This window comes from Syngnathus acus, chromosome 6 (genome assembly GCF_901709675.1).
Source record: "Syngnathus acus chromosome 6, fSynAcu1.2, whole genome shotgun sequence".
Taxonomy (NCBI): domain Eukaryota; kingdom Metazoa; phylum Chordata; class Actinopteri; order Syngnathiformes; family Syngnathidae; genus Syngnathus; species Syngnathus acus.
The window spans coordinates 16,025,106-16,039,589 of NC_051092.1; the positions used below are offsets into that span (position 1 = coordinate 16,025,106).

The 14,484-nt window shown below is 43.1% G+C and overlaps 2 protein-coding genes across 8 annotated transcripts in view; one reads left to right on the forward strand and one right to left on the reverse strand.

Moving 5' to 3' along the window:
- Positions 1-14,484, forward strand: part of adat1 (adenosine deaminase tRNA specific 1) — a 525,603-nt gene that overhangs the window by 177,162 nt on the left and 333,957 nt on the right. The gene's annotated exons all lie outside the window — the stretch shown is intronic.
- meak7 (MTOR associated protein, eak-7 homolog) overlaps positions 1-14,484 on the reverse strand; it is an 83,010-nt gene that overhangs the window by 51,644 nt on the left and 16,882 nt on the right. For 6 of the 7 annotated variants that reach the window (XM_037253582.1, XM_037253580.1, XM_037253578.1 and 3 more), the window contains exons 7-8: positions 12,415-12,533; positions 11,364-11,543 (exon numbers count right to left, since the gene is read on the reverse strand). In XM_037253582.1, coding sequence (XP_037109477.1) covers positions 11,364-11,543; positions 12,415-12,533 — 299 coding nt within the window. Of the gene's footprint in view, positions 1-9,742; positions 9,763-11,363; positions 11,544-12,414; positions 12,534-14,484 lie in introns of those variants that run through there. The other variant, XM_037253584.1, reaches the window with a different exon arrangement.

Below are 14,484 nucleotides of genomic sequence, written 5' to 3' on the forward strand. Positions count from 1 at the left end.
TATAATAGTTATTTGACATATAATTTATATGTCGTTATATGGGCCTGTGGAATATTTCGAAGTGCAACCGCCGTCAGCGGCGCGCACCCCATTGTTGACATAAAAGACGATCGATGGATTTAATGAATTGGAGTGACACAGATGGTTTTATAAACATGTTATTTATGTAATAGTTATTTGAATAACTCTGAATGTTACATCAGGCCCGTTCTCAGCTCTTTGTTTGTGTTTATGTCACGTTAGCATACCTATCGTTTAGCCCAGGGGTGGGCAAACTTTTTGACTTGCGGGCCGAATTGGGTTCTAAATTTTGACCGGGGGGCCGAACCAGGAGCAGATGGATGTAGTGTTTGTGTGAAGTAATATAAATGACATGTAAAAGTCATTGCATAAAAGGTTTTTACTTTTAGTAGATACTAAAGCATGGATATTTAAAAAAAAGCTTTTTGAAAACAAATGCATTTATTAACAGCATTAAAAAAATATTTCACCAAAAAACTACTATCAGTGATTCTTATTAAATACGACACTGTTATGATGAATAACATTTTCCATCACTTCAGCGCCTGCAGGTCAGATTTATGAAATATGTTTATCTAATGAGGCGAAATCACATCCAACGGCAAACATTCTGACCAAATACATCATCTTGAAGAATCAGTGAAAGAATACATCTAAATAAAGTAATAAAGAAATCAATAGTATTGTTGGTTTCCCTTTTTGGCTAGTGCATCATAGTCTGGAGTAAAATTTGTTGTGGTAATTTTTAGGATAGAGCCGAGGTGTCGGTCCGTTAACCTAGATCTGTGACGGGCTTTGTTGACGTTCATGTGGCTGAACGTCTTCTCTCACACGTAGGTCGAGCCAAATTGTCCACTCTTTTTTAACATTCGGCACTCACTGTCCACCTTTCTTTTCTTCGGGCCACTCGTTTTAATGGAAGGATTCCAGGGGAAGGTTTGTGGGTGGCATTAGCGTAAAACTGTATCTGAAAACTCAGCGCGAGAATTACGAGAATATTGACGTCACAGCCTACACTCGAAATTCGGCACTGATAGATGAAATTACTACGTACTACTGAGTACGCACGCACACGCACTTGTAAGTGTGCACCGAGCTTTCTGACACGGCTCCCGGGAGTAAATGCGCGGGCGGGCGCTTCCCCATCTACTGGGGAAACATAGTAATTGCAGGGAAAATTACCCCCAAAAAATTAATAATACAATTTATTCAGGTTTGGCGGGCCGGATTAAACGGCCCGTGGGCCGGATGTGGCCCGCGGGCCGTAGTTTGCCCACCCCTGGTTTAGCCTGTTGTTGCTCGTTCATGTCTGTTCTTGGTGTTGGATTTTGTCGAATAAATTTCCCCCAAAATGCGACTTATACTCCGGAGCGACTTATATGTTTTTTTTCACGTTATTGTGCATTTTATGGCTAATGCGACCTATATTCCGGAGCGACTTTTAGTCAGAAAAATACGGTAATAAACCAGATCTGTTTTTTTTATTATTTTTGTTCATTTGTTCATTCAATTATTACATTTGGTTGATAAAAGAGAGGTTTCCATGCCATCTTTTGGAGTCTGTAAAGTTAGAGTTGACTAGCGATAGGCTAGACTCACATAATACACATAGCTCTTGGTTTAGACAAGAGCGTCACATTTTGCATAGTGCTATAACATACACTGACGCACTTTCTACTGAGGTAGTAGACAACAAGTCTAGTTACTCCTCCCTGACCGTCAAGCATGGTGTGACAGCCTGCTGAAATACAAAGAAGCGCTCCTTTCAGCAAAAACTAATTATCTCGAATTATCAGTCTCAATAAAAATAATCCTACATACCGTAATTTTTGGACTATAAATCACACCGGATTATAAATCGCACCAGCCATAAAATGCACAATAAAGGGGCAAAAAACATATATAAGTCACACCGGACTATAAGTCGCACTTTTGGGAGAAATTTGACAAAATCCAATGTTGGGGTTTACAGATTATCTTCATCGTATGATTATGTTGGAATGTAACCTGTAATAATTTACCTAGCTTGTCCTGTCTTAACCAAAGTAGTAGAACAAAGTGCTAAGATCTTTTGAACTGATTGACTAGCTGCAGAGGAAGCAATCAAAGTTGCTTTGTTTACACAACGTCGTAAAAGACCCCCTGCTATGCTTTGGTCAGCAGGCCAGGGGCTTCAATCCCATCCTGTCCACTCTCACCCCCACTCTGTTTCTCTCAATAAAAATGCTCCTGCAAGAGGCCTGAGTCAGACCTCATTCGATCATCGCTGTACGCACAGCGACGAATGGACTCTCCACCTGCAGATGTTTAAAAGGACTTACTTGTCTCCCGTGTGGTTCTTGCAAAACAAGTTAGAGTGAGCGCCACCCTAACATTTTGGTGCCGAAACCCGGGATCCCTCATACCCGCCATCTGGCTGACGGAGCAGGACGTGCTGCATTGTCGACAAGCCAGCGTTCTTTAGGAGGACCTGGAAAAGAAAGTCCTGGGAAGAGAATTTCTTAGGTCTGCCTTTGTCTGACAGAGGTGGATTGACGGGATCCGGCAGTGCAACGAACCAGGAGACAAGTAAGTTAAAGCCCTAAAGTTGTGTGATTGTGTTGTTGTGAAACGCGTAAAAAGTTAAAGGTGCAAGAGAGATACGGCTTTGGTTTGTCCGAGCTATGAGATACGGCTTTGGTTTGTCCGAGCTATGAGATACGGCTTTGGTTTGTCCGGGCTATGAGATACGGCTTTGGTTTTTCCAAGCCATGAAACAGCTGGGATTCTAGTCCCAATGGAAGGAACGGGCTAAGAAAAAACAGAGCTTCTTTTTCCTAATTGAAGAAGGGCGTAGATTCTTTTTTTTGTCTGATTTTTCCAAGCTGTTTGGGAGGGTTTTACACCCATCCTGGATAGGCCTAAAAATAAAAAAGCGCTGGAGTTTGTGTGGTTGAGAGTGTGACTGGTAGGATAAATTGACTAAATAGCAGTTCTAGCATTGATCCACGGCAATAACACAGGCTAGTAATTTGTTGAAAGGTCAAATTAAACCTGCATTGAGGATCCTCAAAGAAAGAAAAAATTGTAAAAAAAAAGATTTTTTTTTTTTATAAACCTAAAATACCAAGTTAAGCTAGAATGTGGTTGAAAGCTTCACAAGAGAGAAGAGAACAAATCCAAAAGACAAAAGATAGAAAGATGAAAAGCGATGAGGCTATGTTTGTCAGGCCGGAGGACAATGAGGCCACAGTGCGCAGGCGCGCTGTCCCGACCGCAGCTCAAGCCACAGCTGAAGGCGCAGCTCAAGCAGAGGAGGAAGAAGGGCCTTCCGCTTGTATGCAAAACTTGTATCCAAGTTTAACAGACCTGCACCCTCCCCCACATAACAGCAAAAAAGGTCAGGGTCACATTATTAGAAGTCCTGTACAAACAAGAGGTTTGACCACTGCTGCTAGATTTTCCCAAAATGTAGACAATGTTGATGTGTGCCCAATGATACAGGTGCCAAACCCTATTGTAGGGGAAGGCCAACCTCCACATACATATGTTTTTCGGCCATGGACTTTGGAAGAGTCAAGAAAAGCAGTTGAAGGGGTTACCCCTGTTGCTGAAGACCAAGATAAATGGGCAGAAGACATGGCTGGAATCATACATTCCTATAGACTGAATGGGCATGAGGCAGGAGAAGCTGCAATGTCTTCCTTGGGAAAAGACTGGGCAAAGGTTAGAGGAAATTATACAGGTCGAAATAATCAAGGGCCTTTTCCCTATCCCGTTGAGGGAAATCAATTGGGAGGGGAGTATCCAGCACAATGGAATGATCTTGTGCAAAGAGTGCGAACTATATTTCAAAGACGAGCGAATTATGGTCATTTAGCAGGAATAAAACAGAAGCCTGGGGAAGATACTGATGATTTTCGCTTGAAATTTGAAAAAGAATTCAGGATGCATAGTGGCATCCCATTCAATGATGCAGCTGAGAGTGCTTATCAGCAACAGCTTAAAAATGCGCTCCTCACTGGTTTCCGCCCTGAAATAGGCAACTGGGTGAGGAAACACTTGGTAGAAATGGATACTGCTACTGTTACAACAGCTATGCAGTGGGCCAGATAGGCTGAAAAAGTGATCAAAAAAGGCAAAAGTTCTGATGTATTTCATCTAGATGATGATGGTAATGATCTAGTTCCAAAGTTCCCAAAGGGGCAGAGGAAGAGTTAGAGACCAACAAGGCCGCAGGCCCCCATTCAATTCAATCTCCACATCAAATTTGGACTGTTGGAACTGTGGGAAACGGGGACACTTGGCAAGAGTGTGTCGTCGTGTAAAACAAAACCAATCAAAGGGCGGAGGAAGAGGCAGAGGAAAAGTCAAATTTTCAGCATGACAAGCTTCCTCCCCTTTGACCGCTCAAGCTCATACAGAGAAAGAAATAACAGATGTCCATATGAAAGCAAAACATGTCATTGTCAGATTATTAGAAATTTCTTTAGATTATTAGAGCTCCTGTCCATACAAGAAGTATGACAATGATGTTTGTATGCCCAATGACAAATGACCTGAGATCAAATTGTGTGCACACTAAAGTTAAAATTTGCAAATCAAGTGGTAAATAAATGCAACTTGCTTCTAGAAGATAAATGAAAAATTAGAATGTGCTGTCCTCGTGTGCGTGGGAGGGACCAGCTCATGATCGACCGCAGGAAATGGCCAGCCTGTGACGAATCATTGATGCTGGGACCTACCTTCCGTGCGCGAGAGCTGTGCATGTGTGTGCGTATGTGTTAAAATGATGAAATCTGTTAACTTTTAGTGTAAAGAAATTTGCTAGACTGTGGTCTATCCAATTTGCACCGCAGAACAGAAACGATTTTGAAAGATAAAAATGAGAGGAAAAGAGAGAAATCTGTTTGCTAGCAGAAACTGATCCACACTAGTGCATGTTAGTGTCGAGCCCTCATGAGAAATTCGAAGAAAAAAAAAAAACGACAGAACATGCTTTCAGGAATTGGAAGAAGCAAAATTGTGAATTTAAGACATTGCAATGCTACATTTAATAGAAATAATTGATTAGTTGTGTTATAAGATTATACAAACTTCTATATGCGAGCTGAATCTGAGAGATTGAGTTCTTCAAATTTAAAAACAAAAAAAAATTCTGATTAATTTGCCAGCAGTTTTTTGTGTTGAGTTTTTTTTGGATTAGTGGATTGTTCTATCGGGAACCTTGAGTTGAAAATGGTATATGAATGTTGTGTGGGGGGCTTGGATAAATTGGGACCAATGTGATAGAAAGACTCCTTTTTGGAGACTGCGTGTGAAATGCAAATGAGCATTGATGAATGAATGCCTGAATGAAAGGAAAATACAGGTTGAATGGTTGAAGTTGTTGGAGACTACTATGGAAAATTAGTAGAGCGACTTTGAAGAAAGAGTGATTTTTGAGTAAGTTAAATGCTAAGGAAAAAAAAAAAAAAGGTTGCTTTTGGAGTGATAATTAACTAGAAAAAAAAAACTGGAAAACCAGTAACACACTCAGAAGATGTGTGAACTGGGAAATTGAGAAGCGTTTTGGAAAGAAAGTCAAATTAAATGATGATAGAATCACATGTAGTAAAGAACACATCTTCCAAAAAAGGTTTGCCAAGGTGTGAGGCACGGGCGTTGCCAAGCCTCAGAAGGAGGGAGGGAGTAGGACAGATAGTGAAAGATAGTAAAAATACAACACTTTACGACATATGGATTCTCTAATACATTTGGCGTCATACCATTAAGTTTAAAATTTTCTCAAGCTTTTCAAACTTTTGCTGTAAACAATTGGAAGATTATTGAAAAATGACTAAAGAAGCCATGAGGAAGTGGTGTGTGTGTTTGGAAGGGCACGCTCTTATGCGCTTCCCTGGCTAATCAACATTTGGTTGACTGATCAAAGGAACCATTTGCTACAGGACTTAACATCCATTCCTCCTATTTGCCCAGTTCAAAAGGGCAATAAAATTGACTACAAGAGTTGCAAAGAACAGACGAAGAATAGTCCTTGGCATGATCAGAGCACTTAAACTGAAAGATGTGTAAAATGCAAATTTACTGCCGCCTGATCTTTCTTCCCCACAGGTCAACAACCGCTCCAAGCCAGGAGACTGAGACAAACGACATAAAGGTAGTCAAAAAGAACAAGCTGGGCCAGCCATGGTGGGAGGGACCATTCCAAGTCTTGCTGACTACCCCCACTGCACTGAACATTGCTGGAAGGCCCAGCGAAGTTTCACCTCAGCCACTGGACGTTACAGAGAGTGCTGTACCCCATTTTCGGAGTGGGGGGAAGGCTAACTTCATAGGGGCCTCATCGTTTAGGGTGGGGCGTCTCAATGTTGGTGAAGAATGGAATCCATAAGATCCCCACTCTGACTAGGCAATGGGAAATATCGGTGTCTCTGTCATCCGAGTAGCAACGGGGCTCCACATGCCAGGTGGATCCTCTGCTGCGTTGTGGTTGGAGCGTGCTATGGTCTATGGACTCACCTGGAGTGAACTATACGTGTTACATCCAAGGAAATGAGACCCACAAATGCATTGACAGTGACTGCTCTCCAGGAGGAAACTGGATGGGAGCTTTGGACATCACCGCTGAGAGCCAGGATGAGAGAGCCATTTCAAGGCATAAGGGCTCTCCTACCAACATGGCTGCACCGTCGGACTTCATTCAGAACGGATCGTGGCTTTGTGGTCACAAGAACTGTCCGACGCTGCCTGCCAACTGGACAGGAGTGTGTGCACCAGTGTGGGTGACACACCTACAGGATACAACATCATCAGCTGACGACAGCACACAACTCTTCTGGACGTCGACGCAGGGCGGTTGCAACCTTTGACCCTCATGACCCTGTCTGGGGTGCGAATGTTCCGGACGACCATAAAGTATGGTCCGTCGGAGACAAAGTTGTTCATACGCTTTTTCCTTGGATCGGAGTTGGAAAACAATCACTCTTCATCGAGACACTGAACTATCATTTTCAATCCTTTGTGAATCTCTCACTGCAAGTCAACGATGGACAAAATAGAGAGATTCAGGCTATTAGACTTATGGTCTTGCAAAACAGGATGGTTCTGGACTTGATGACGGCAGCACAAGGCGGTGTGTGCCACATCATTGGGACTTCCTGTTGCACATACATTCCAGGAGATAACGACACGCACATCAAGGAAGCCATGAACTCACTGAGGAATTTACAGCAGGCCATGTCGGAGGATAAAATCCCACATCAATGGGATTTCTTTTCATGGCTATTCTCTGGCGCTTGGTGGCAGTTGCTGTTGAAATTTGTGGCTCCTGTGCTTGCTGTGCTGGTATTGTTGTGCTTGTTTACGACCTGTGTTATCCCGTGTTTGAAGTCTGCTGTGACAAGGGTTGTGTCTTCTACCGTAGCACAAGTACATATACAACTTCTAAGACATGACGGATGTGATGACTATGATGTGCTGCGAAACGTGGATTGCGTAGATGCTGTTTAGCTGAGCATGTTTTACAGAAACTTGATGATTTGACCATCGAAAATGCCTTGCAAGTGATGGATACAATGATGTACTGTTTCTGTGTTTTTCTTTTTATTTCAATTTTTTTATTGATAGCATTCTGGTCGCCTAAGGCAGAGAAGAGAGAAAAGAGAAAGTGTGACTCTTTTCCTGCATTAATCTTGCCGCAGGTTTTTCAATCACACACTAAAATTGGAGTGGAGTATTGAGGAAAAACCTCGTCTTTACTGGAAATTATTGCTGTCATTGTATTTTCTTACTTATGTTTGATTGATCGGGGTTGACATAATCATATGATAAAACAGGTGGGATATGTTAGGGTTTACAGATTATCTTCATCGTATGATTATGTTGGAATGTAACCTGTAATAATTTACCTAGCTTGTCCTGTCTTAACCAAAGTAGTAGAACAAAGTGCTAAGATCTTTTGAACTGATTGACTAGCTGCAGAGGAAGCAATCAAAGTTGCTTTGTTTACACAACGTCGTAAAAGACCCCTTGATATGCTTGGGTCAGCAGGCCAGGGGCTTCAACCCCATCCTGTCCACTCTCACCCCCACTCTGTTTCTCTCAATAAAAATGCTCCTGCAAGAGGCCTGAGTCAGACCTCATTCGATCATCGCTGTACGCACAGCGACGAACGGACTCTCCACCTGCAGGTGTTTAAAAGGACTCACTTGTCTCCCGTGTGGTTCTTGCAAAATAAGTTAGAGTGAGCGCCACCCTAACATCCAACACCAAGAACAGACATGAACCAGCAACAACAGGCGAAATGATACGGTATGCTAATGTGACATAAACACAAACGAGAAGCTGAGAACGGGCCTGACATAACTTTAATAGTGATTCAATTAACTACAAAATAAAGAACACGTTTATCATACCATCTGTGTCACCCCAAATCATTAAATCCATCGAATTCTTCGTTCGGCAGGGCGCCGCGGACGTCGGACTCGTCGTCAGTTGCAGTTCAAATTATTCCACAGGCCCATATAATTATACCGTCTTTTCCCATGTATAATGCGCAAACTTTAACTAATTTATTGTCCTAAAATCTGGGGTGCGCATTATACATGAGTACAACAATTTTTGAAGAAAATCTCCCTCGAAATAAAACTTGAAATCACCTTTCTTCTTGTTTGTTGTCAATCGCGCATCGCATTCAGCCATCCTGCCCAACACACTTAGTCAGTAAAATTCATAATTGACGACATCGTTTGATGCGATGGTGCAATCCTTGATGGTGTGTTATTGTCAAATATTGTTTGTTTTTTAATCTCCATCGCAGACCGGATATCATACGGAGGCCGCCATGACAGTATGCGCAGAACGGATGCGCAAGACACGTCAATCGCGCACCGCATTCAGCCATCCTGCCCAACACACTTAGTCAGTAAAATTCATAATTGACGACACATCGTTTGATGCGATGGTCCAATCCTTGATGGTGTGTTATTGTCAAATATTGTTTGTTTTTTAATCTCCATCGCAAACCGGATATCATACGGAGGCCGCCATGACAGTATGCGCAGAACGGATGCGCAAGACACGTCAATCGCGCATCGCATTCAGCCACCCTGCCCAACACACTTAGTCAGTAAAATTCATAATTGACGACATCGTTTGATGCGATGGTCCAATCCTTGATGGTGTGTTATTGTCAAATATTGTTTGTTTTTTAATCTCCATCGCAAACCGGATATCATACGGAGGCCGCCATTACAGATGCGCAGAACGGATGCGCAAGACACGTCAGCTATATAAAGAGCGAGACTTCAGTTCTCTACCTAAATGGGTATTACAGGTAATATTTTATTTCACAACACTTTGCCTTGTTCCTTTCCTCTCTGCTGTTCACTTCAAACACGCTCCATACGAACACAATGCTCTCGTATCAGACGCTTGCTCGATCACCTGCTCGTTTGCTGTCACAATGTACCCTACACAAATCCGAAACATTTCTCCGCTATCGCGTTTGCTAGCACATGCGCAGTGATACTGACCGGCAGAATAACATCCGGTTGTTCCCAAAGATGATCTTTTTTCTGAAATAATTTTACGTTTACGGACTTAAGTAAGAGTCAAAATTTGGGTGCGTATTATACATGGGTACAGGCTTTTTTCCAGCATCGACATGCCAGTTTTAGGGTGCATATTATACATGCTCTTTTTGCCCCCGGGTGTCGGTCAGAAAAAGGAGGAAGACGTGGTTCAGTTTTGATTGCTTTACTGAATTATTGGCAAAAAAGTAACAGGCACTGTGGCTCATAGGGGCATACAGGCAAACTGGCAAAAGGGTATAGGCACACGTTTGGTCGTGAGAGCAGGTGTGTGTAGTGTACATGGGTGAGTCTTTGGGTGTGTGAATGTGATTCTTGTGTATGTGATTATTGTATGAAGCGTGTGAAGAGTGTGTGGGGTGTGTGCGTGTGTGTGTGTGTGTGTGTGCCTGTGCGTGTGTGTGTGCCTGTGTGTGTGTGTGTGTGTGGTGTGGTTCTGCAACAGACAGAAATACAGCACGTAAGTCAACGCTCAACTTCTGACGTCACACAACACTAGTAGACGGCACACATTACATAACTAACTGCGCATAACGGTTCCGCTATACTAAATAACCATAAATGAAATACTCTCGGCAACACACCAAACAAAAGTCATTGAGACAACAAAATACATTTGCTGGCGACCGTTAGTCGCCGTGTCGCTGTGTAACGGCTCTAGTCATGCGTGTACGCTGCTTGTACGATGCGAAGCAAACTTAAAGGAGGGCGGCGGAGCTGTCAATCAAACGGCACGCACACGAAGCAAACCGCAATCGGACAAATGGCACAACAGTGGACAGTAGTAACAATGAAATGTATATACGTACTCACTTCGTGTCAAACACGAACACGATCACAGCAACATACTCAGTCGATACCAGCAACCTTTAACTTACCGCTGCGCACAAGCTCCAACAATCGCGATAAGCTGAGGTAACTCACGCGAGACTTAAGGCACGGTGATGTAACTTTCCAACATTTTAACATCAACATAGGAACCTTTCTAACAGCTATTTTTATTTTTCTTCTTTGAGACAGCGGTTCGCTTTGGCCTGAGGAGTTAAGTTCAGCACTTGCTTTAAAGATATCTGGCGCGTCTAGCGTTGTGAATGGGTATAATGTGTAGACCCCGAATGTAAGCTGACCCCCACTTTTTCAGTCTTATTTCAACGCAAAAAACATCGTCTTATATTCGGGCCAATACGGTAATATAACCAGATGATAAGATGAAATGATTAAACGATTAAGATTTTTTTTTAGTTGGACAAGTTTGGTGGGGCCGTATTAAAAACATTTTACCCATGTCTGGTCTAGTCATGTGAACTACACTACTGCGCTCTCAAGTTATTCACTTAATAAGCAATTCATGCTTGTCAAATTAGATAATTTAGGACACACTATCACCAAGAGAGCCTTATTAATATTACGTTGCCTCACTTCAAAGCAGAGTATAGTAGAATTCTGTAGTGACTTACTCTACTGCTGGGCTTCGGTGTTATACGAGTGTGCACTGACCACTCAACTCGGGCGCTCATGACGTGTGACATAGCTCACGTAATAAAAACATGACGCAGCAGGTGAGTTGCATAATATTTGCGCATCACAAAAATCCATAATGAAATTTGTTGCCAAGGCTTTTAAATACCAACTTGTATCAATATTTATTTATTGTTCAACCCTACATTGTATGTGACGTTTAATAGATTTTTATTTTTATTTATGAAAGAGCGTTGAAGGAATCCCTAATTCTTTTTGCCTTTACATAATGAGGAAATTAGGTGCTCTTACCTCCTCCAGGTCAGAGATTTTTCCTACTGCCCATATTTCCATTGAGTCCAAAATGAACTCCTCATCCGCCGAGAGTTGAGGGCTTCCAAACGTTGTACACTTTGGCTGTGCACGGCTGTGACCATGTCCAAAATCACTATCCAACCACAGTCCAAAGTACCTGTGCTGGCCGCCCATGCCCTGATAAAAAACAAGAACACGGAAAACATTACCAAAACATCCCTCCATCCTTTATTACTGCTGATCCAGAGTTGGGTCGCAGGGGCAACAGCTTCAGCAGGGAAGCCCAGACTTCCCTCTCTCCAGCCACTTCTTGTAACTCTTACGGAGGTATCCCACTGCGTTCCCAAAGAGACATGCTTACGAGGCACAATTAGGGCTTTCTGGAAAGCCAGGATCATTGTAGAAGAGCAATGTGACAACGACGAGACTTGGCATGTTTAACGGCAAACTTGCCAAACTGTTTAATTTGGATACAGAAGAGGAGGATGGATTTTTTTTATGGATTTGCGTATTAATATCGATTAACAATGTGAGTACAATACACTACATGAAATAAAGTACAACAGAACTGACTGCCTTGCTCCTGTGACGAAGTTTTTTTTTTTCTTACCTCAAGTCATGGCATGCATGCGCCCTATAATGCAGTGCGTCCTATGTGTGGATTAAGTACAGAAAAGCCCCCGGAATTGAGTCTGCGCATTTTAACCCGAAGCGCTTTATGGTGCGGAAAATACGGTATGTAAGTGTAGTGTAAAAATGATGTTTTGTACTTTAATTATATTTAGAGATTGTTCATTAATTATTACTACGTTTTATAATCGAGTTCCTTATTTACTGAGGGTATGAGGTGAGCTTTTCCTTTAAAGTTCAAACATTAACCTTATTCTATGAAGAGCAACCAAATAATGTTTCTCAAATCAGAGCACTGTGCTTGTCTGTAAATGTAGTGTACGCTTTCATAAACTATGGGGAAATGTTTGTAATGTTTCTCTACCCTGTGGCCCACGTTAAGTTAGAATACAGTATGCATTGACAAGTTTTGGCTCACCAGTCCGTTGGGCATGGTCTGCTGATTCTGGTTGAGATACATGAAGTGTTGATTGTAACCTGTGGCTGTATGAACTCTCAGTCTGGGGAACACGGAGAACAGGAAACATCTGGAATCACCTGCACAAGCATTTCCATACATATACAACCAACACACAGTTACACTATAGATATGACAAAATGCTTAACAAACTAAGCACATTATTCAAATCACCCCGCATTATTATAATAAATTGTTACTTTCTCATTTCTACCAATCATTCCTTGGGTTTGTTACTGACTTATCACTACATAAATGTATTATTTTGACCAGAAATGGTGTAAGTAATTTGTTCAATTATGAATGTATTCTATTCAGTTCCTGATCAAAATGTTGATGCCCGAACCAAGTTCTCCCCTACATTCTCCCTTTTCTTTTCTTTTTTTAAATCCACTTATCCATTTTCTTCCACTTATCAATGACCGGATCATAGAGGCAACAGCTTAAGCAGGGAAGACTAGACTTATTTTTCCCCAGCAACTTCATACAGCTCTTCTGGGATATGCCAAGGCATTCACAAACCAATTCGGAGACACATTCTCTGCAGAGTGACTTGGGTTGCCCCCAGGGCCTCCTCCAGGTCTGATATGCCCAGAACACCTGTCCAGGTGTGTGTATATATGTTGTATTTTTTGTTATTACTCGAATTGACTTGTAAAATGCCATTGTGGTTTCATGTTTAATTTAGAAAATAATGGTATAAAGGACGCATACCGCTCTGTGCCTCTTTCAGCTTTAGGACTCTCGGACCACTGTCTAGTTCATCTGATCCCAACCTATCGGCAGAAATTAAAAACTTCTAAGCCTGTGGTGAGGACTGTGAGGAAGTGGACAGTGGAGTCAAAGCAGGACCTCCAAGCCTGCTTTGACTGCACTGATTGGGGGGGGTTTTGAAGCTGCAACTTCAGACCTGCATGAACTCACCGATACTGTCACATCATATATCAGCTTTTGTGAGGACTTGTGTGTGAAGACTAAGACCTTCTGCACGTACAACAACAAACCTTGGTTTACACCGAACCTCAAGATGCTGCGCAAAGCCAAGGAGGAGGCCTACAGGAGTGGGGACCAGGACCTATTCAGGCAGACCAGGAACACACTAAACCGAGAGATATGGAATGCCAAGAGATGTTATGGAGAGAGCCTGGAGAGACACCTCTCTGTGGAGAACCCAAGGCTTGCAAACCAGCTAAACAGGTTTTACTGCAGGTTTGAACGGTCCACCCACACAACAGGACCTCCTGCATCACAATCAACGTACACACCTCCCCCTACAACCATGCCACACCTCCATCATCGTTATCATCTACTCTCTCTCTTACAGAAGACGCGCCCGCACTTCTGATCCGCGAGGAGGTGGTCCTCGCGGATCAGATGTTCCGGAGACAAAATGTCAGGAAGGTACCAGGCCCAGACGGCGTGTCCCCCTCCTGCCTGAAAGTCTGTGCTGAACAACTGGCACCCACCTTTGCACAGATCTTCAACCGTCCTACATCCTGCAACACCTGGACACCCCAGGGACGTACGCCAGGATCCTGTTTGTGGACTTCAGCTCGGCGTTCAATACCATCGCTCCTGACATCCTCCACCAGAAGCTCATCCAACTCGCGATGCCTGCCTCCACCTGTCAGTGGATCAGACAGCATGTGAGGCTGGGGACCATCCCGTTCGACACCCGGACCACCAATACTGGCACCCCTTAGGGGTGTGTCCTCTCCCCACTGCTCTTCTCTCTCTTCGCCAACTATTGCTCCTCAGGCGACTCTTCTGTGAAGCTCCTGAAGTATGCAGACGACACCATTCTCATCAGACTGATCCGGGATGGTGACGAGACTGCATACAGACAGGAGGTGGAGCGGCTGGTACACTGCTGCAGGCAAAACCACCTGGAGCTGAACCCGCTCAAGACCGTATAGATGACAGTGGACTTCAGGAGAGACCCTTCACCACATCGACCCTTCACTATCCTCAGTAATGCTATTCTCTACACAGACACCTTCAAGCTCCAGGAATCCACAATCTCTCGGGACC